General features: G+C 49.1%; 1 protein-coding gene across 1 annotated transcript in view; it reads right to left on the bottom strand.

Moving 5' to 3' along the window:
• Positions 1-9,519: 9,519 nt before the first annotated feature.
• Positions 9,520-19,991, bottom strand: part of ITPR1 (inositol 1,4,5-trisphosphate receptor type 1) — a 180,282-nt gene continuing 169,810 nt past the window's right edge. Inside the window, exons 61-62 of the mRNA XM_050904988.1 lie at positions 15,810-15,971; positions 9,520-10,838 (exon numbers count right to left, since the gene is read on the bottom strand). Of these exons, the coding sequence (XP_050760945.1) occupies positions 10,752-10,838; positions 15,810-15,971 (249 nt within the window). The 3' untranslated portion in view covers positions 9,520-10,751. The remainder of the gene's footprint in view (positions 10,839-15,809; positions 15,972-19,991) is intronic.

The raw sequence follows: 19,991 nt of genomic DNA on the forward strand, positions 1-19,991 counted from the left end.
CAGTGCCGCTGGGTACAATAGTCTGTGGCAGGCTTAACCTTTACGGTCACCGCTGCTGCAGAGGGACAGCCCAGCAGCACGTTACAGCCTCACCGCCCCGCGAAGCCAGGCCTGGCATTTTAATAGCAAGAGCAGAGCAGAAAAGGCCCTCTCCTTTCATAACCCTTCCCAGAAGGCTCATGCACACTTATCAGTGTGTATGTTAAAAGACTGCAATATATGAATTTAGGCAGGGTTAATGGGTTAATGGTTTATATCGGTTCTATCTCGATTTTGAGTTAAAAATCAAGTTCATCCCCCAAAGAGGTGTAGTAACAGTTGAATGTAATGCAAGTACAATAATTTACAGACATCAGTCATCCCATAGTTACCGTAAACATGATGTATGAAGGTTAAGAGCCAGGTCAGCAGCTGTGCACAGCGTAACCAGCTCAGCAGGGAGAGGCAGCTGAATTTAACCTGCAACCGGAGAAGGTGACTGCAACGGCTCGTGCACCGGGGCGGCAGCGAAGGGGCCATACCCGCTCCTGCCTTCAGCGCCGATTAGCAGCTGAGCCGTGCACTCGAGGGCATTTAGAACTGAAACCAGGTGCTTTTCGTTTCTGGAGGTGGCAACCTTATATTTCTCGTCTGTTAATATACGATTATTCATCATGCATACTTCCTATTCGTATATGACAGACTTGAATCACAGGTCTACCCCATGTGAGCCAAAACGTGGTAACTCTGAATTTAAGAGCAATTCACTTTCAGGTAGCACGTTTAATAGTCACCCCAAATGAGACGGCTGAGCCACCAGATGAAGGACGTTGGTTGCCAGCTTCCCACTGTTATTCATTATTGACTGAAAGGGTTTGTCAGGCTGGGTGGGCAGGATGCTGCGGGAATGCACGCAATAGGAGCTCTGCTTCATCCTGGCTGGCTGCCAGAAGGGCTTTCCTCCTCCATGTTGTCACTGGTCCCTCTGATTCATTCTGTCTGCCCGGCTTGCTCTTGCACGATTTCATGCACCACCTCTGTTTGTTTGGTTCAGGAAAATTTAACGTTCTGCCCGTTTATTTTTCCACTGTATAAAATTTGGTTTTGGCATAGGCTGAGATAACCCTGCTCTCCCAAAGAGAGAAGCCGGGAGAGAGGTTAGGGGGTAGCACTGTAGATGTTTTACAAGCATGCAATCTTCCCTTTTGCTTTACAATTCCGATTGCTCAGAATTAGGGTGAGGATGTGGGCAGGGAGCAAGACTTTCCCCTGCTGTCCTGTCAGACTGAGTGCTAGACCCACAGAAAGACTAGGAACTAGACTCACGAAAGGTCTGAAAAACCAAAATCGGAGCGTTTCATTTCTTACCTTGCAGGCACCAACTCAAGCCCCGAGTTTGGGGTCTCAGTTCCTAGACAGGCAGTGGGGAGAGAAGGGTGGTTATACACGGGAGGCAGGGAGGCAGGAGAGCCTCCTGCAGTAGCTGGCAGAGAGGTGTAGCCGCTGCTCAGCAGGTGACACGCTCCGAGCTGCTTTTCTCCACGCCGGATTCACAACCGGGAGCTCTGCCCAGGGGCGAGGTGGGAAGCAAACCGCAGTACAGGCTGGGCAGCAGCGCGGAAGAGCCACACAGAGCATTCCCAAAGTGGGAACCGGGGGCAATGCCCTTTCATGCCCAGGGAAGATTTTAATCTAGTTCTTCTGGGCAAAAGCTCTAACTAACAAGATATCCCTGAGATAGGAGCTCCTTCATTCCTCCTTGTATGTGGACTCCTTTGAACCCTGTAACACTTGACTGTTCCCCAAGTTCAGGTAGCATACTGCTCTGGGGTGCAGCAACCTTGCTGTCCGTGCCTGCTTCAGGCAACAGGTAAGTAATTTTTATTCAATATTCACTAAACCAGCAACTGCATGCAGGTCTGCTTCCTGGAGTGCTACCAGTGCTGTCATCACTCTCTTCAGTCCAATAAATGCTACCAGAGGCAAAGCGGAACAGTTTCAGGAGGAGACGGTGGCATCCTCCCGGCTCTGGCTGTGGAAATGGTTATTTGGAAGGTAGGCACCAACTGAAGCAAGGTTGGGGCCTGAACCGTCAACATTTCTAGCGCCTGGCCCTGCTCCCCGCTACGCTGGGTCCCTCCGTATTTTAGACGGGTCTGACCCCGTCCTGGCTCTGAAAACGTGCACTTGATCAGATCACGCAGGCGAGGGCTGGGGGGCCTGGACGCATGCAAGGTGTGAGGCACTAGGTATTGTCAAAACCTAGACTGTCCCAAGGATGCCAATAACTAGATACATAGGAGCCGGCCGGGGAAGACAGAATCCCAGGTCTCTGGTAGCACTTTTTCAGCTGGTCTCTGCCAGAGAGGGGGCTCTAAGTGACACGGGCGCGTGGTCTGAGTCAGCATGAACAGTCTGACACGAATCCCCGCTCAGCTTGGTCCTCACCTGCGTTTGCTCAAACTCACCAGGCACGTCAGTATTTCCCGTAGTACTTGCCCTCGGTTCGTGCCTGCAGCGCCCAGGAGCTCATCCAGTCCCTGCTGGGTTTGAGCCTTCAGGCTGGAGCACACGAAACCTTTTCTGACAAAACGGAGAGCTGCCCAAACGCAGCGGCACCGGCCGTTTGCCCTGCAGAGAGGGCTGGTAGGGCACAACAAGGAGAAAGTCCCGATGGCGATTTCTCACTGGTAGTGTTGAGGACTAGTTGTTAGTTGGTGGAGCGTTCCCTTAGAAAATGAAGGACTGTCCTGTTTGGGGTGGTGCAAGCCAGGTCTCCCTCCTTCAGGGCCATCCATCCCGGGTATGCTCCGCACCGCTGCCAGTGCCGTTGGCCCTGTGCAGAAAGTCTTCACGGGGCCGTGAAGAAACTTAGGAGCGGCCGTGATGGCGCTGACATCAAAGGCACTGTGAGGAACCTGCATTTCCATCTCTCTTCCCAACATTTACATCGAGCAGGTTTTGGAGGCCACCATTTCCTTCTATTCCTCCCACTTCCTAATTTTAGGGGAAAAAAAGAGCAAGCTCTCGTTGCCAACCACACACAGATGCACACCTTCGGGAGAAAGGCTCCTTGACGGAGCAGAGCGGGATGTCTGGGAGCACGTTCAGGATGGGCCCGTCAGCAGCATTTCCCTGCGGACAACTCATCCCGCCTGTCTAGCCCTGCCTGTTTGAGGTTTTCCGTAGCTCTAGTCCTGGCTTCTTCCAGACACAGAGCAGCCTTAGGTTTTGGGGTGTCTTCAGGGTGAGTCTGCATTTCCAAGGATCTGCATTTTGGGTTTAGATGGCTTAATCCTCTTGTCAGCTCTAGATGTAAGCAGACACAATCCAGATGCTCTCTGCAAAAATCTCCTAGCCATTGAGGTGACCTTTCATACTTGAATGAGATTCAATGGCTGCAAAAATTAAAAGTAAAGGCAATAAGTACATTTACCCGTAAAGGCAGTTAGTCATTGGGACACATTGCAAAGGTCTACACCAAATTTACCATCATGGGGAGATGTTGTTCTTGAAAATGTGGGGCAGTTTACCCACCAGTTACAGGGTTGGACACGGGAACCAGTGGGAGATACTCTGTGATTTGGATCCTGCAGGTAGTTGTGCTACTTGATTATAATGGTTTTTTGGTTTATGAATAATGTATCATCCTGTGATTAAATTGATGTGAAAACTCCCATGGTGTGTAAATAGAGGCAAACTGCAATTTTTAACTACTTTCAGGTATGCTAACACTGAGGGGATATAATTTTCTTTCTGTAATTTAATTGTACATGGTGTTTGCTCCCATCATTCATAAGTAAAAGTTTCTTACAGACTTAACAGATTGTGTTTCCATCTCTGTTGCGTAAAAACAGTATTATGGACACAAGTGAAATGGAAATCATAACATAGCATCTCCACTATTTTAAGAGTCATATTGAAACACATGGAACAGATACGCAATTCCACTCTTCGCTGCCTTCAGATTTGGTGCTCTGTGTATTTACTTAGCGCTAGAAAAGGAAAGTGAAAACAAACCCATTGCCTCAATAAGCCCCAGGAACAGGCTTCGCCTCTGCCCTTTCCCTTAGGACTGGGTGCCACTTCCAGGCAGTGGAAGGGCTCTGGGCAAGCGAGAGCTGCAAGGTCATTCCCGAAATGAGACAACAGAGAGAAAGGGAAAAAAAAAAGGGGGGAAAAAAAAGGACTGAGTGTCAGGGTGAGAACAGCCAGCGGAGGAGGACTGATGGGTGAGAAAGCCAAGAGACGGATCTGAAGGATGATAGCTGTTCTGGATGGAAAGGCTGACTTGAAATGGGTCTGGCTGTTGGTGCTGCCTGGTGCTCCTGGGCAAGCACCTGCCTGGAGGCAATTTGTCCAGCTGTCAGCTTGTTTTCACACAGACCCGTAAATGCATCCTGGGATCGTGACTTCGGCTAGGCACAGGGTGGTTTTCCCACCTCATGATTATTTTTGAGATTTCAGACCTTTTCCCCACGTCGCACTGGCGCAAACCGCTTCCATTTTTCCCACGGAGACCCTGAGCGCGGGAAGAGGAGGCTCCGGCTGCCAGCGGAGCCGAGCTGCAGCCACGGCTTCAAGCAGCCGGGGGACCATGGAGCGCGCTCCGTCACTACGGCCTCATCACATTCAGCAAAAGCGCTGTAGGTTTTGTGCGTTTCCCCTACCAGCACTTAAGCTCTAAATCAATCGGTATTTTCTGTTTTCTTTCTGCAAACTTTTCTAGTTGCAATTCCAATTGCATCCATATTCAAACTTCCTTAGTGTTACTTTGATTCGGTCAAGAGTTGTCCTCATCTTTTTTTTTCCCCCCCAGCCTTACATAATTTCATTTCCAAGTGTCTCGCTCACGCGCGTAACTGCAGCAGAGAAGCATCGCAAAAACTCATGAGAGCATGCCAAAAGTAGGCTAGCTGGTCTAATACAACGATTCGGCGTGGCATCTCCCGTGTGCATATCAGAGTTGAATTTCTATATGACTAAGCACATTGGCAGTGGTGGTTAATTGCATCTTTAGCGTACTGCTCCATATTTGTCTTTCCTTCCTCAGTTTGTCTCAGTTTAAAAAAAAAAGAAAAAAAAAAAGGCTTCGTACACTACGTGCTGACAAGACTTCACTATTATGGGTGGCAGGAGGGGTATGAGGCTCGCAGCGCAGCCGAGTACTGGAAAGATATTTGTCACTGCAGATTTTGCTTGTCATATGCAGAGATGACATGCAGATCTCCCCTCTGTCAGATTGATAGTCATTCCGAGATGCATCCACCCACAAAAACCACAGACATGCTGCTTTACTCAAATCTTTACTTTAACCACTACTTTGTGATGCAAAACTGGTGGAGTTTTTGGTACTTTTTGTTAAAAATGAAATCTTTATAGGGGTTTTCCAGCATCCTTGCTAGTTACTAAAAACAAATCAACATTAGCCTACTGGATGGGACAATTCAGTTTACTTGTGGGTGGTTTTGACATTCATCTCATTAACATGTTTAGTCTGCAAGAAGGTTGGAAAGGTAGTAAATAGAAAATTGGACACAGAAGTACAGCATCTCTCCAGAAGCTATTCCTTATGTCTCAGTTAAAATGCCAGCTTCACATAGGTGGAGTATTTGTACTGATTTTACTCCAAATATCAACATCTCATACTGACCACGTTCAAAGATTAGCAACATGGGTCTGTCTGTAAAAGTAAATGTACCGTGTTAAATGTAAAGGTTACGCTCCACGCTGGTCAGGGCCAGGAAATTCACAGTTCAGGACTGAACTTCCAGCACGGCGTGTGAGAACCTGGTCACGTCAGCTCAAAGCCAGGTAGTCTCCAATTAAAACAAAGAGCCACCCAAATCAGTCATCGGCAGGCTTATGGCCCCTTTGTGTCCCCTGCTGCAGCAGCTACTTGGTGCGGGACTTGTCTGGGATGTTGTGGCATGGGTACACATCACGGGCATCCCTTTAACACCTCGCTTTGGGCGATCGTATAGCTGCCTGGAAGAATGGCAAGTGGGTCTGCAGGAGTGCAAAGAACACACATGGCAACGTCTTCAGATGCTTATGTTGGAAACGTAAAAGGGAAAGTACTCCAAATAAGTTTCTCTTGTTCAGCAATACAATGGGCAATTTAAAAAACCCTATTAAGCATGTGTGTAGGAGCATTTCCCATTCTGGGAGACAAGTTGAATTGTTATATGGAGCTATATTATGACTTTCCCGACACGGTATCAATCAAGACCCCATTATGTAACGAGGTATCCATCACACGCGCCCCATCGCGAGTCCCCGCCGCGAGCACGGAGACTGTAATCCCGGCTCCTTTGTCCTGCCCTCTGCCAATTTGCTGCAAAATTGAGGACAAGGCTTGAATTTGCCATTGTGGCGGTCTCGGGGCCGCGGCGCCATGGCTGCGCTTTCGGAGCAGTTATTTGCATTGCCTTGATTAGCACGTCACCTGCTTCATTAGCGAAGAAAATTCTCATCCACAGACTCAGCCATTCATGCAAATTGAAGAATACACGGAGATCCTTCCCCTCTAGGACTTTCCATTATTAGCAAAATTGGTAGATTCTTTTTGTTCCTTCCTCTTCGGAAGGTCACTTTCATTTTCACCTCCGAATGAAAGTTCTTATTTAAAAGACAAAATAATCGTCTTCCCAAACTTTAACATACAGCAGTCCTGCTTAAAGAAATCCCATGCCAAACGAAGAAATCTCAGGTGCGTGCAAGGCAGGTGGAAACTCCCCGGTTTCAATCTAATCCTTACACTAACTGCCATCTGTCAGTGTCACCGAATCATTAATTTTACTGGATGTCAGGGAAGCGTTTTTAGAGCCAAAAAGCTCCCCGCTGTGTAGGACCTAAACCTCCTGGGCTCAGCTGAGCGGTTCCTTCTCCTTAAATCCTCAGCAAACATCGCCATCCTTCTCATAGTACACGGGACACCTTCCTTCCTCTCTCTGTCCCTGTCTTCCAGGCTATGCAATCCCAGTTCCTCACAAGTCCCCTTTTCCCAAATCTAGAAATCCTCCTTGCTTTCCCTCTCTGGCATGCCCAACACCATTTTTTCTGAAAGCGGGACCAAACCAAGAGGCCCTCTGGAAGGGCTCTAGGGGCACCGGCCGGAGCAGAGCGGGCACTTTCTGTACGTATTCACCCCCTGCCCTGTACCCAGGAGCGAGCTACCTTCTTCCACAGCAGCACCCACCCTCCCCGGTAGCACGCTGTCACCCCTGGACCTCCTCCGGAGGGGTTCTGCCTAACCGGCTCCCCTCGCTCTGCACCATCCCCGGGCTGTTGGCGCTGGGGCAGGGAGGAGCTGGTTCCTCCCGGCCACCGGCACACGTGGGCTCTGCCTCGAGAGGAAAGTCCGCTCCCTTCGCCGCTGGCTGCGGTCTTCAAGTGCTAGTTTTGTTCCTTGAAGTTATCTTTTGATATTCGTAGCTATTCCACCCAATTAACAGCACACACCGAGCTCAACGCTTCTGAAGGATTCCCCGTGCGGGATGACGCTTCCTTTCTGATGTCCCTGAGAAACACTACTGCAAAACCTCGCTGCAGAGGTGGACAGTGAGAGCCGTGTAGCTTATCTTACAGCATCTCCAGAGGCGATGCTCAGCCTCCCAGGTTCTGGCTTAAAGAAACTGAAGGCATTGTTACAGATCCTGATCTCAGGTTTTGGAGGGGTTTTTTCACTTTAGAGTCTACAAATTGTTAATAAAACTTTTTGTGATTTCGAGAGATACTCAGCTTTTGTGGAAAAAAAAAATACCTGAAATGAGGTATTTAAACAGATCCCTCGCGCAGCTTTTCCTTGATCAATGACAAGTTGCCATGAGGTGCTGGATCTCACTCCGAAACGGGAAAGCCCTTACACCAGCATTAACCTCACAAGCTGCAGGGTCAACACCCCCGCCAACCAGAAGAGGGTTTTCTCCATTCCTCGCCTCCGCTGCCGCGGCGGGCAGAGGAGTTCAGCACATCCAGAATGATCCAAGCCAGAAAGAAAAACCCAAAAAAGTCTTGAAAACCAAATAGCGCAAGAAGAAAAAAGTAAAAACGTGCAAGGGTTACGCATGAAATTTCATTGCAATAACGAATCTGCAGAAATGAATGACCCGTTTATTGATGGAGGGGAGGAAGACATCTGTAGGCTTCCTCTGCTGACCGAGAGCTGATACAGCCTCTGCTTGGAGCGGGGAAGAAGTGTGACGGTGCAAAGCCTCCGTGCCGCCACGTGACAGACCCCCCCAAGCCAACCCACCTGCCCCACGCCGCAGCCCCTTTCTACTGTCAGGGCGGTGGCGGTGCTTCGCTTCAGTCGCCGTGCTGCAGCTGCACCAGAGGGAAGGGGGAAAAAAGAAGAAAAAGAAAAAAAAAAAAAAAAAGAGTATTGCTTTTTGCATCTCCCCACATCTCCTGGGAAAGGACCACCACACGTGGAAACACCGGATTTAACACAGCTGATTTTCACACGGATCGCCACGCAGACCAGGGTTTGTGCTTTTGCCGAAGCGCCCGGTGTTTTTTGCCTTTTTAAGGTAAAGATGAAGCAGCGCTGCACATTTGTACGGATGCCCTCTCAGGCTGTGCTGCAGCCTCCTCCCTCTCACCTGACTGGCGGAGGCTCCAGGAAGCCCGACAAATTTGTGTGTGTCTGCTTATCCCTGGATGGCACGAAGGGAAGAAGTGAGTCAGATACATGTCTCTGCCGCTCAGAGAAAATGAAATCCTGCTCCTTCATTGCACAACCCTGACGGCAGTCGCATCCGTCATGCTCCCTCTGCGTACACCTTGCTAGGAGCCAGTGGCTGCAGAGGGGAGGGAGACACATTTACCAGGATATGCATGGAAATTATGCGTGATGAAGAAGTCACAATCTCACCAATAAATCTCTGGCTTGGAGACTGCTGGTCAGGCTGCCCTCCCTCCCCCCTCGGATGCACTCGCTTTGACGTTTCGTGATGACCTGTCGCAGGGAGACGCACCCTTTTCAGACAGTTGTGTGCACTTACCAGATTAAAGATGATTAATTGTACCAGGTAGTTCCTGCTACATCTTAATCAAATACACGTAATCAGCAACGCTCCTGCGCACACGATCCTGGGAACTGGAGCGGGTTTTTTTTTTTTTAACTCTCGCACACTCCAGTCTTAGGACGACAAGCCTAAAATATCAGTGGTAAGAGCCTGAAGTATCCAAAACGAGGGATGGCGGGTGAGGTTCCTGGGGCACCAGTGCCTGGCGCTGCCGGAGGAGGAAGGACTCGCTCTGGTATTAAGAGGCCAACCTCTGCCCCTCCTGCTCTCTGAGCTGGGAAAAGCACCCTTCTTACCTGCAAGGCCCCTGCGGCTCGGCTTTCCAGGGCGCGTGGGCAAGCGCGACAGCAAACACAGCCACACACCACCTCGGAGAGGGGAGACAAACCACCAGCAGCCTCTGACCGTAGAGTATTTTGCATCATTTATTTAAATACCTATATTTATGCATTTACAAATTTTCATAGCTCTGTAGCTTCTTCTTTTTTTTTTTTTGCCTTTTTTTTTTTTTTTTTTTGTAGACAGTATTGCAGAGAAGTTAGCTTTTGTAAAATGAGGTCCATGTATAAAACTATGCAACGGATTGGAGAAAAAAAACCAAACAAGTTTCCTTTCATACTCTCTAGAATCAGAAACCGAAGAAGGTGACCGAATGGAAGGGGAGAGGGAGAGGAAGGGGTGGGACAGACCAACCTCAAACCAGTGGCTCTCTCACAAGCATTACACACGTCAGTGCTCAGCTACAGTCCTAACGGGATAGGTCATGTTTCAGTCGGTGCAATGCCTGTTTGCTAAAGCTTTAGCAGGCACGTAGGTCTCTACTGAAAAAATAAAAGGAAAGGATCCTACACACTGAGAATGCAAAGCCTGCACAGCCTCGTGATAGGTTTTAGGTGTCGCGGCACGAAATGCCCGTAGGAGACTGCACCGACTCACCAGTAGTGCATCCTCATCCCAAACTTCATTTTGCATAAAAAGTTCCCTTTAAGAAATCTTTGCATTTAAAAAACCTGGTATCTGAGCTCTTCTAGCCTCAGTACTCTGAAGAAGTCACTTGAAAAATACCTCCTGCTTTCCTCATTTGGAAGCTTCAAAGTAATGTTTTGCTTTAATTGATACCAATGTAATAGCTCACGGATTCCCAGTGTTATCTCTGGGAGGAAGAGGCAACAGATATGGCATTGCAAGGTATTTACACACATGGTACAAAAATGTCCAAGGGTATGAAAAATCACCAGTTACACAATTTTGCAGCAGCCTCATTTACACCTGTAATTTTATACCATTTATTACATTGTACTAACACACCAGATTCAAAGATGTGCACTCCCTTTAGGACATACGGGAGTTACAAATATATTGTGATTGCATAATTCATATTGCACAATTGTATAAAAACATAAATACTAGCTATTCTATTTTTTTTTTTAAATACAAAATACATGTCACATAGTCAAATATTCTTTTCAAGTGCAATTCAGGCGCTCTCTTTAGTCCTTCCAAGAAAAAGGCAATTTTGATAGCTTTGGCACCAAGTTTAACCTCCGTCCCGTGCCAACAGTTCTAATTACAATACGTATGCCCAAAACTTTATATAGTAGCAGTCATATACATATAGTATAAAAACAGGTTATTTACAAAATGAACCGAACGTACACAGAAGCAGCCTCAGTGGTTGGATCTGAACTCTGGGTTAGCATTATTCGTGCTGTTGCGAGAGGGGTAAGTGACCCTTCTGACTTATGCCGGTTGCTGCGGGTTCACATTCATGGGCGGAGGGTGTCCTAGGAGACCGATGCGCTGTTTCTGCTTCCTCTGCTCCGTCATCTGGAAAATTAAAAAGTTTGCTCATTAGGCCTAGACGCTTCCTGTGCGTCAGCTCGCCGAAGGACCCGGCGCTGCCTTTTGTGGTTAGCGTTTACTCCGAAACCCGCTTTCGACAAATAACGCTCCTCCGTCCGCTGTGCCAAGCGCTAATAGACGAAAGAGGCAACTACAGCCCCGTCTCGTGCGCTCACCGGGGACGTCCATGAACTTGCTCCTGCGGCTGACTACCGTTTTGCAAGAAGAGAGCTCGGGAGAGCCAGGCGGCCAGCGCGAATTAGTGCAGAGAGCAGCTCGGAGAAGCCTCCCCCGTTAGAAATTCTTTGTAACCAGTCCAACGTACGAGGCAGACGAGATGCAGAGGGCGGAAAAAAGGGGCGAGCCCTCAAGTCAGGCTGGGAATACCCTTGTCTTTGCTGGAATAGACTTGAGTGCTCCCGCTCTCATCAGGAGCGAGCCAACATCCCTCTCCATCTGCCAAAAGCCAAGACGCAAGGCAGGGACGGGAGGTTAACCACCTCACTGCCAGACAGCCAAATCTTTGGCAATACTTCCCATCAGATAAAGTAACGTTTCTCCTGATTAGTGCAATCATGACCTGAAAATGGATCATCTTTTTTTTATTACTGATATTGAAAAATGGCCACAATCCAATTCTCCACTCTAATTCCCCCCCCCCCCCCCCCCCCAAACCTTGGGAGGTTTCTGACAACTTGCATAAGCCGACACGCCACGTAAGGAACAACTCCGGCGTGGGCAGGGTGTCCAGCAGCGAACAGCTGGATCACTGCACGCCCTCCCGACGGCTCCCTCTGAGACCGCATCTCGGCTTCGGAGGAGCCGACACGTGGGATGGCTTGCAGCCGCCGTGCCGAGGAGGATGCCAGGACAGTGCCTCACCCCTGGACCACCGAGGCGAGGGGAGCCCAACAATCGCTCCTCGGGCACCTGGGCTCCACCGAGAGCCCCCGCACCCTCAAAGCAACGTGCAAGTGCACGACCGTGCCATTGCACGTGATCCGTGGTGGCACCAGCGGCGTGCACGAGTAGCCGCGCTCACGTCCCGCTTCTGCTGCTCCTTCCCTCGGGCTGAGCGCGCCCGGCTGCGGGAACGGGCACGGGTGTGCCGGGGCAGGCCAGCCGGCTCACCGGGGCTTCGCAGCACCCCACCGGCGACTCTGGCAGCGTGCCCGTGCACCGGAAAACCTGGCTGACTTGCCCGATAACGTAATTTTTCATTCAAGCACAAGATACAATTTAGAATATTCTTCTTTATGAGAATTAACTAAGTTCCCTGCAATGCTTTTCCTGTGACACCTACATCCGCCATCTGATTTTTTGTATTTCTTTAAAAACTCCACTTTTAGCGATGGTGAATAGTCTTCCCGTCTCTGGCACGGGGTACCCCGGCGTGCCGGGGCAGCCGGCCGGTGGCCAGCCTCAGGTCTGGAGTTCATTGTGGGGAAAGGAATTGGTCAAAACAGGCAGTTCTGGGCAACCTCCAAAAGCCTCCTCCATGTCCCACGGGCCGTACAGCACTGCGCACACCACTGCTTTCACTCTGGCTAGCTGCGTATAATTACACTCATTTAACCACGGGGGAAAGGACTGAAATACGGTAATTCCTCTTGAAACCATAATTAAACTCGACTGCAGCCTGGTGCCTTGCTCATCGCCTGACCCAAGGGAGGCAGAACTGTTATTTTACCTTTCCAGAAAGATGACCGCAGCCTCACGAGGACAGCTCACGCCTCCCAGGCCTCTGTACCACGCTTTTGGGAGTCTGTTTTCACAAAAGGCTTGTAATGCTTCACAGGCAAACGGGAGCCAGAGGAGAGGGGTCTTCCCATCGCTCTCCAGTCTCAGACACACACACACACACAAGCTACTCCCCTGCTGAACCAGCTGGGACTTTTTTTAACTGTTTCTAAGATAACTCACAAGTTGTAAATGCAAAGAGGCAACAAGGGCTTCATTTTAAAAATGCCTGTTTACATTAAGCAGTTTCACCGAGCAAACGAAGAGCCAGGATTTCACCCAGCCAATAAACTGATTCAGAGGACACGTGAAAAAAAATGGAAAGAAAAAAGAACAATGAAGAGGGACTGTAATAGATAGTTTTCATGCTGTGCAGAAAAAGGGATGGTGCACCCTGACGCAGGTGTATGTAGAAGACATGCCCTTTAAAAAAAGGGAAGAATAAAGCAACCGAGCATAAAGCAGAGAGAGAAATGCAATTGCAATGTTGATGCAGAACGTTATTAATCCTGCAAGATGCGTAATGCTTGTCTAGAGGGCAGAGGGCTGCAAGATGGAGCAACTTTAATCTCTATCACATTTACCTGGAGAGTGAATCTCTTGCAAAAGCTTTACAACCGCGGCGACTGTACACCTGGGCCTAAAAGGCAATAAAAGCTACGCACAACGTATTGCAGGGGAGCTGTCAGCTACTGGAGTAATGCTGACAGGATTAAAAAACGAAACCAAGGGGCCTGAAGTTCATCTGAGTCAAGCTGGACTCTCTGATACTTGTCTATAACTGCACAGACGCACGCCGCCTAGTTCCAAAGGTTACGTGTGATTTGGAGTTAACTGCAGGGACGGGAGGGAGCAGGGCACGTGCGAAGTGCACGAGCAGGATACCGACCACGCAGGGACACGCCAGCGTCTGCCCGCTGTGCTGCTTGCCAGCCCGCTCGAATAAAGCCAACCTGAGCAGCAGCTCCAGCAATGAGCCAGGCTTGCGGCGACGGAGGTCCCGGCTGGTGCGAAGGGACCGTCCTGAGCGAGAAGTCCACGTCTCTCAGAGATGCCTCGCACTCACTGGCATCGGAGGGCGGCGCTGGAAAGGGCTTCTGGATGATTACGTCTAATCCCCTGCTGTTGCAGACAATTATGTTGTAATCTTTTCGCGCAGAATTAAAGCGATCGAGATTTTAATGGCTCTTGGTACACTTCTTTGTGAAAGCAGGCATGCTGGATTGCAGTTTCTAACAATTACAATCTCCAGAAACCTAACGAGCTTGAAAAGCAAATGAATGAGAGGTTTTCCCTTTATTTAATTACAAGAAAATAAATACAAATAAAAGTTCCCTGAGTTAGTTCCTTTTCCTGGAGACAGTTCCTGATCAGGAGGAGGGATATACTGGTTTTGTCACATAATTGGAGCATCCTGCAACTTAAGCAGGGCTCTCAATAATGGTACTTAGGGGAATTCCTAAAAGCTATCACAACATTAATGAAGCTGGTTTCCTCTTTTGCTTTTACAGTCAAATAGCTCTCTAAAAGCTAAATCCTTCATTCTTATTTTCACAAAGAGCGAGAAGGGTTTTTAGTGCTTGGTCAGCCAAGAGCTGCAAGCTTCAGAAATAAATGCATTCTGATCCAGAGCTGGCTGCGGCCGATGGAAAGACTCCTGGTGACTGCAGACCACTTTGAGTCAGACCCTTCAACAAGAAGACGAAAGACACATGTTTCAAGATAATTGTTTCCAGGCAAAATAGCAAAACCACTACCCGGCAAGTATTAAAGCACAGACAAAAGAGCAACCGCCTCTATCCTCCGTCCTCAAAACCAACTAGAACAAGGGGAGTCCATGGCACAGTGTCTGAAAACTAATTACAGCCAAGAGCAGCAAGGTTTTCTGCTCCCAATCCTACACGTTAATCCCTTCCTTGTGCTCCGTGGGGTGTCGAGTAAAAAGGCCCAGCTCCATCAGACATGCAGAGCGTGATCGGAAGGCAGGGAGCCGGGATCTCAGTCAATATTGGCTTCCAGAGACTCATGTCTCCATGAAGATAACTGGCTTACAGAGAAACCCGGCCAACCCAGAGCAGAGATGGGAAGCAGGAATCCGATTAATATTGGAGAGAGTTGTGCCAACTGCGCTGCAGTACGCAGATCGCATCTGAAGAGATAACGAACCAAATCCGTTGGCCATTTCTGCCCTCGGCAATTCTATCGGCTGCCCCGGGATACCATCGTGTACAAGTCAGCAATTAATTTTATCCAGGGCCGATATCTATATAAACTTAACTAACTGGACCATCTGGCTCAGGTTATTAATCCGTAAAGATAAGCAGCTAGTCACTTTGCCGCCACAAACAGCTCCCACCAGGGCAGGCAACAGCATTCTCCCCTTCCAGTTAGGCTGTAATCCGTATGGACAACATGAAATAAAGCCCTGCTGCCTCTGTGGCTTTCACAAAGCCATCACTGGGTTTGGGCTGGGAACGATCCCCACGATCCCCTCGAGCCCCAGCCAAGCCAAAAGTTAACAAAAGTCTTCAAACTCTTGCTGCAGAAAACCCGCTGCACCAAAAAAATACTCGGAGGTCTATGCAGCGTTCACGTGTTAAGCAGCAGTAATATATGCCGCAATGCAAAATATTTCTGTGGGCATGTCTGTCTATGCTGCAGTCTAAAGCGTGACAGCAGCCAAATTATATCTGCATTAGCAGCACAGTGATAGCACGGAGGAGACCCGTGCAAGCTAACCACTCAAGTATTTCTCCAGTTTCTCAGTGGGTTTTGAGGTCCGCGCAGCAAGGCAGCACTTCTATCAATACCGCACCCTCTGACTTACAGGATCATGCTAAGGTCTTACGGTTAAAACCTGTAACAACACCACCACCACATACATACGTACAGGCTACCTGCACCAGAGAGGACTGATTTAAGTTAACTTCAGCTTTGATTTTTTTTAATGCAAGTTTTCCCTCTAATGCAAGTGGCTACTTTGGACTACACCGGTTCGGTTAGCACTGCCAGGCAGGTCAGCTGGGGCACGGGGCTTTGGAAGGACATTTTGTTTGCTCACTTCTTTCCTAAACACGAGCTACTTTAGAAAAGCTCTTCACGGGGTTTGCAGAAGCCATGGAGCTGTGAAACACCACTTTGTACAACAGGCTTGCAGGACCTTTGTCCTGCCCGTAGCAGTGCACGGCTGCACGTTCGCAGCCAGCTCTCCCTTACCTGATCTTTCAGCTCTGACAGCTGGCCAGAGAGGTTGGTCACAAGCTTCATGGTGGACTCCAGCTTCTCCTGCAAGTTCCTCAGCTCATTCTGCTCTCCTTCGGAGTCGCTGCTCACAAGCGACATGGCCCGCATCCGGGGGAACCAGTCCAGGTTTCTCTCCTGAGAATCAGACACGAGTTCACAATTAGCGTTTCCCAAATGAAAACCTGCACCCGAGTGGCTGAGCGCAGACAGATCTTGAATGCCACGCGGGGACATTCCTCACATACACAAGCTCTGTAGTTATCTTCATCTGCATCTCACTTGAAAGTTTGCAAAATTGCCTGCTAGAGGCAACGAGGCACTTCAGACGTAACTACTGAAAATTAAGGCTGCTTATTGCTGGCTTTTCCTTTCCAGAAACTCACTCTCCCCAGCCATTTCTTCTTCAGATACACTTCAGCGTAATACATGAACACTGGACATTAAACCAGCCCAGATTTCATGTCTGGACAAGCATTTTCCAGTGCTAGAGATCTGCTGCCATCTTATAGTCTTTCAACTTGTGCTTGTTGGAGATTTTCTGCTGATAAAGCTGGTTTGCTTTTTTGGTCAAGCAATGGTTGGCTGTACTTTCTAATGAAAGAAACCATGTTCTACCTGGAAATACTTTCATAGTTGAAATATTTCTTTTTAATGAAAAAGAAAAAAGAAAAAATTCATATTCCGACTGGCTGGTTCAGGCTAAAATGTAGGACAGATTAAGTTACAAAGATTGCTTATAATAATGTTTTCGCTCAGGCATACAAATTCTCTAATATTCCCTGTTTAAGTTATAGTCAGGAAGTTCAGTGGACATGTGCTCAGTTTTATTAATATGTACATAGAGGCTCACACATACACTCACGTACACGCCAGTGACGTTAAAAATAAAAGCAGGAACGGAATAGAAAGCCACAAAAGAGGAGGAGGGGTGCATACCGCATCTTGACACCTTAAATTTCAACACCGAACTGGTTTCCTATCTAGTCTGGTTCTCCTCCCACGCTGGAGATACTCTCTGAAATGGAAGTTAAACTAACGCTGGATGACATAAGGACATGTGCGCTCTCATAGGTGACACTGCAACAACTGGTAATATTTTAAACAAACCAGATGAAACGGCAATAGCCTACTGGATTAACAGTATCCCAAACCAAAGATCGATCCACATCACTGATGAACGGCGACCAAAGTTCGCCCCGCTTCGCAGGGCCAGGCTCTTCGCTGGGCTCTCTCTCGAACCTACGGCTTATTTTTACGGCACTGCAAACTCTCTTTGGCTTTCCGCCATTCCCTGCCTAAATGTCTGACTTGAACCCGCTCTCCCATCTCTCTGCTCCCCCTCCATGCTCGCTCATTCCTAGGAGCGTCCCTCCTGCTTAAATCAGGGTTTGTGCACCTCTACAGAGGGTTACAGTCACGTCCTTTCTGCAATTCAGATGCGATGCCAAGACTCATCATCTTAAATTAGTTGCTTCTGATCTGCTTGGAGTTTACTATTGCCGAGATTAAAAGGCAGAAAGCAGGCCCTTTCCCATGCAGCGCACCACAGGATTCCCACATGATGCAAAACTGCCAGGAAGGCTTTTTTCTCCTGATCTCTGTTTACAGGGCAGATGGTTTCTGCTAATAAAAGAAAAAAAATATACGTACAAAAAAAATATGCCTTTATCAAGACAACTGCCAAAATATTTTGGACTTTAGGAAACGACAGTCCCACAATTAAGATTTAATAGCAGTAACAGGCAACATTTCACCGCGTTCTTCTAGCCGTAGTAAAATCCTCATTAGGGAAGAGGGCAGGCTCGTCACTTGTGCTCAGGTCCAGCACCTCCCCCCCAAAGTATTTCCCCTCCCCACCCAGGGAAAACAAACTAAAACAACTGCTGTTCCCTTCCCTGCTCTGCTCCAGGTGAGCGGTTTTCAAGGAGAAGGCAAATTAGACTGAAATGCAATTTATATTCGCAGGTTCGCCTGGACCCTCAGGTCCACGTCCTGAGGTTTCTAGGCAGATGCAAGAGCAGAGCCCTGAAGCTCCTGCCCACCCCTTACTTGCTGTAGAAATACTGATATTTTACTTGCTCCCAAAGAAGTGAGCTTTCCAAGCCCATCCCCAGAGCTCTGCCAGGCCCCATCCTTGTGAAGGATGAAGGGGACAAGGGGAGCAGGACTTGGAAACACCAACCTTTCCCTACCTGCAACATTTTATTAACAAATACCCTAAACGTTTTCTAACGTTACTTTGCAATATAAGCAAATGCTGTAGCTGCTGCAGAGGCTGCAACTTGATCGTTACAGGCAGGGAAGGTGACGGGCAGTCTCGGATGGTGAAACCAAACCAGCAAGCGCTATAGCATTGATAGCTTCTGCAGGCTCGTCAGAAGTTTCCTACTCACTGGTCTTCTGAAAGCCCCAGCTCTTGAAGTCACTCGAGTATGGGAAATCTCGGCTTTCACTTGAAAAAACAACAAAGTGCCTCTGTAGTTCTCATGGCAATGGTGAAAGATTAAAACCAAAAACGCTCCATGTGAACTCCGCAAGCTGAGAAAGGAGAAGGCGAACAAAAAGGGGACAAGACTCAGGGCCCCCCAGGCAGTCTCCTGAGCGGTGAGGATAGGACTCACTTTTGAGCCTGGAACTTGACAATACCCCTGCTAAGTCCTGATCCATCTGTGAAAGAGTTAACAGAGGCACCTAGAAATTTTTTGTGCGGAGACAGGCTTAGGGAAGGACCTATACATCACTTTGCCAACCCATGTCACGGGGCTGGACCTAACCGGCACTGCCGTTCAGGTTTCATATAGCTTGTTGGCACGACTCAACCCCAAATTTCACCTGGAAGTGTCCAGCTGCCACCCAGCAAGAAATAAGGGGATGTCCACCCAAACAGCCTGGGCAAACACCCTGAGGTGAGGAACCACGGGGACAGACGTGCAGGTAAAACTGCATCAATGCAGGTAAAATGGGCACCAGTGCTCGCTGACCCATGGTAGCTGCTGGGACGCTCCCGAGAGGGCAGCAGGGACGCTGCCAGCATGCAGGGGCACACCTCTTCCTCCTCCTCCTCCTCTGCGCACACACTATCTCACAACCCCTTCACTCTGGCTCTGCATGGGAAACCTTCAGCCTGTTTCCTACAACCTCCACCAGCGCTGCAGAGAGAAGCTCGAGAGCCTGGATGTGACCGCAGCCTGCTGAAATGCAGACTTCTGCCCGAACGGCTGTCCCTGGCCGTGCTGGGGGTGTGGGGGTGTTTTCTTTTAAATAAATAAATAATGATGCCTCAAGCAGAGACGGTGAAAACGGAAATAAGCAGGAATGCAGAAAGGTCAGTCGCTGACAAGCCCGCTGGGCCAGCGTGCGGCAGCCAGCCCGGCTCCCGGCCCCGCGCCTGCCAGCAGCGCTCCCTCTGCAGAGCGCTTCTATTCAAGGTTGAATAAAAGATTTATATCTTGATGATCTGGTTTCTGCTGAACTTTAACTGAACACCGGGGTGCCTTTAAAGATACAGCCTTACATCCTTCACCGGGGCTTTGGTAGTTGTGAGAGGCACTAAGTGAGCCGTGAAGGGAAAGGCTCCCCCTTCATCCCTTTTTCCCTGCCTGTCCCTCGTCCCGCCGCACGCCCTCCCGGCTGCTGGCACCTCGCATACCAATGCAGTTATGCACTGTCTGCTGTGGTCCTCCTGCAAGCAGAGGCACTGGGATCCTGGTGTGCAGTCAGCTCCCTCTTCCCGTCACACTCGCAGCTTCCTCTGCTTCAACAGACGAACTGACTAAAGCCACTGACGGAAGCTGGCTAACCACAAGTGCTGGGTTTCGGGTTAGCTCTTTTCTAGGTAAAGTTGGAAAAGTCCCTCTTTGTAAAGCAAATATCATTAAATCTCAGACATGGGGGCGATGCTGACCGTCCACGATTGGAAATTTGAAAAAGGGGAAGCGGTGCTGCATGATGCAGAAGCAATTCATTCTGAGAAGCGCCCGCTCCTCCCTGCTTCTGCCGAAGAGTTTATTCTAAGAAAGGTTTCTGAGGCAACCTCAGCGCGAGCCATGCCAAGAGATGCATTAGCTCTGCTCCTCGGGCAGGAGGTGGCTGTTAACGGCAGGGACCGGGGCTCGTCCTCGCCTCCGGCACCGCTGTGCTGCCGTGCCGTCCCGG

Source organism: Gymnogyps californianus, chromosome 13 (assembly GCF_018139145.2).
Source record: "Gymnogyps californianus isolate 813 chromosome 13, ASM1813914v2, whole genome shotgun sequence".
In the NCBI taxonomy this organism is placed as follows: Eukaryota; Metazoa; Chordata; class Aves; order Accipitriformes; family Cathartidae; genus Gymnogyps; species Gymnogyps californianus.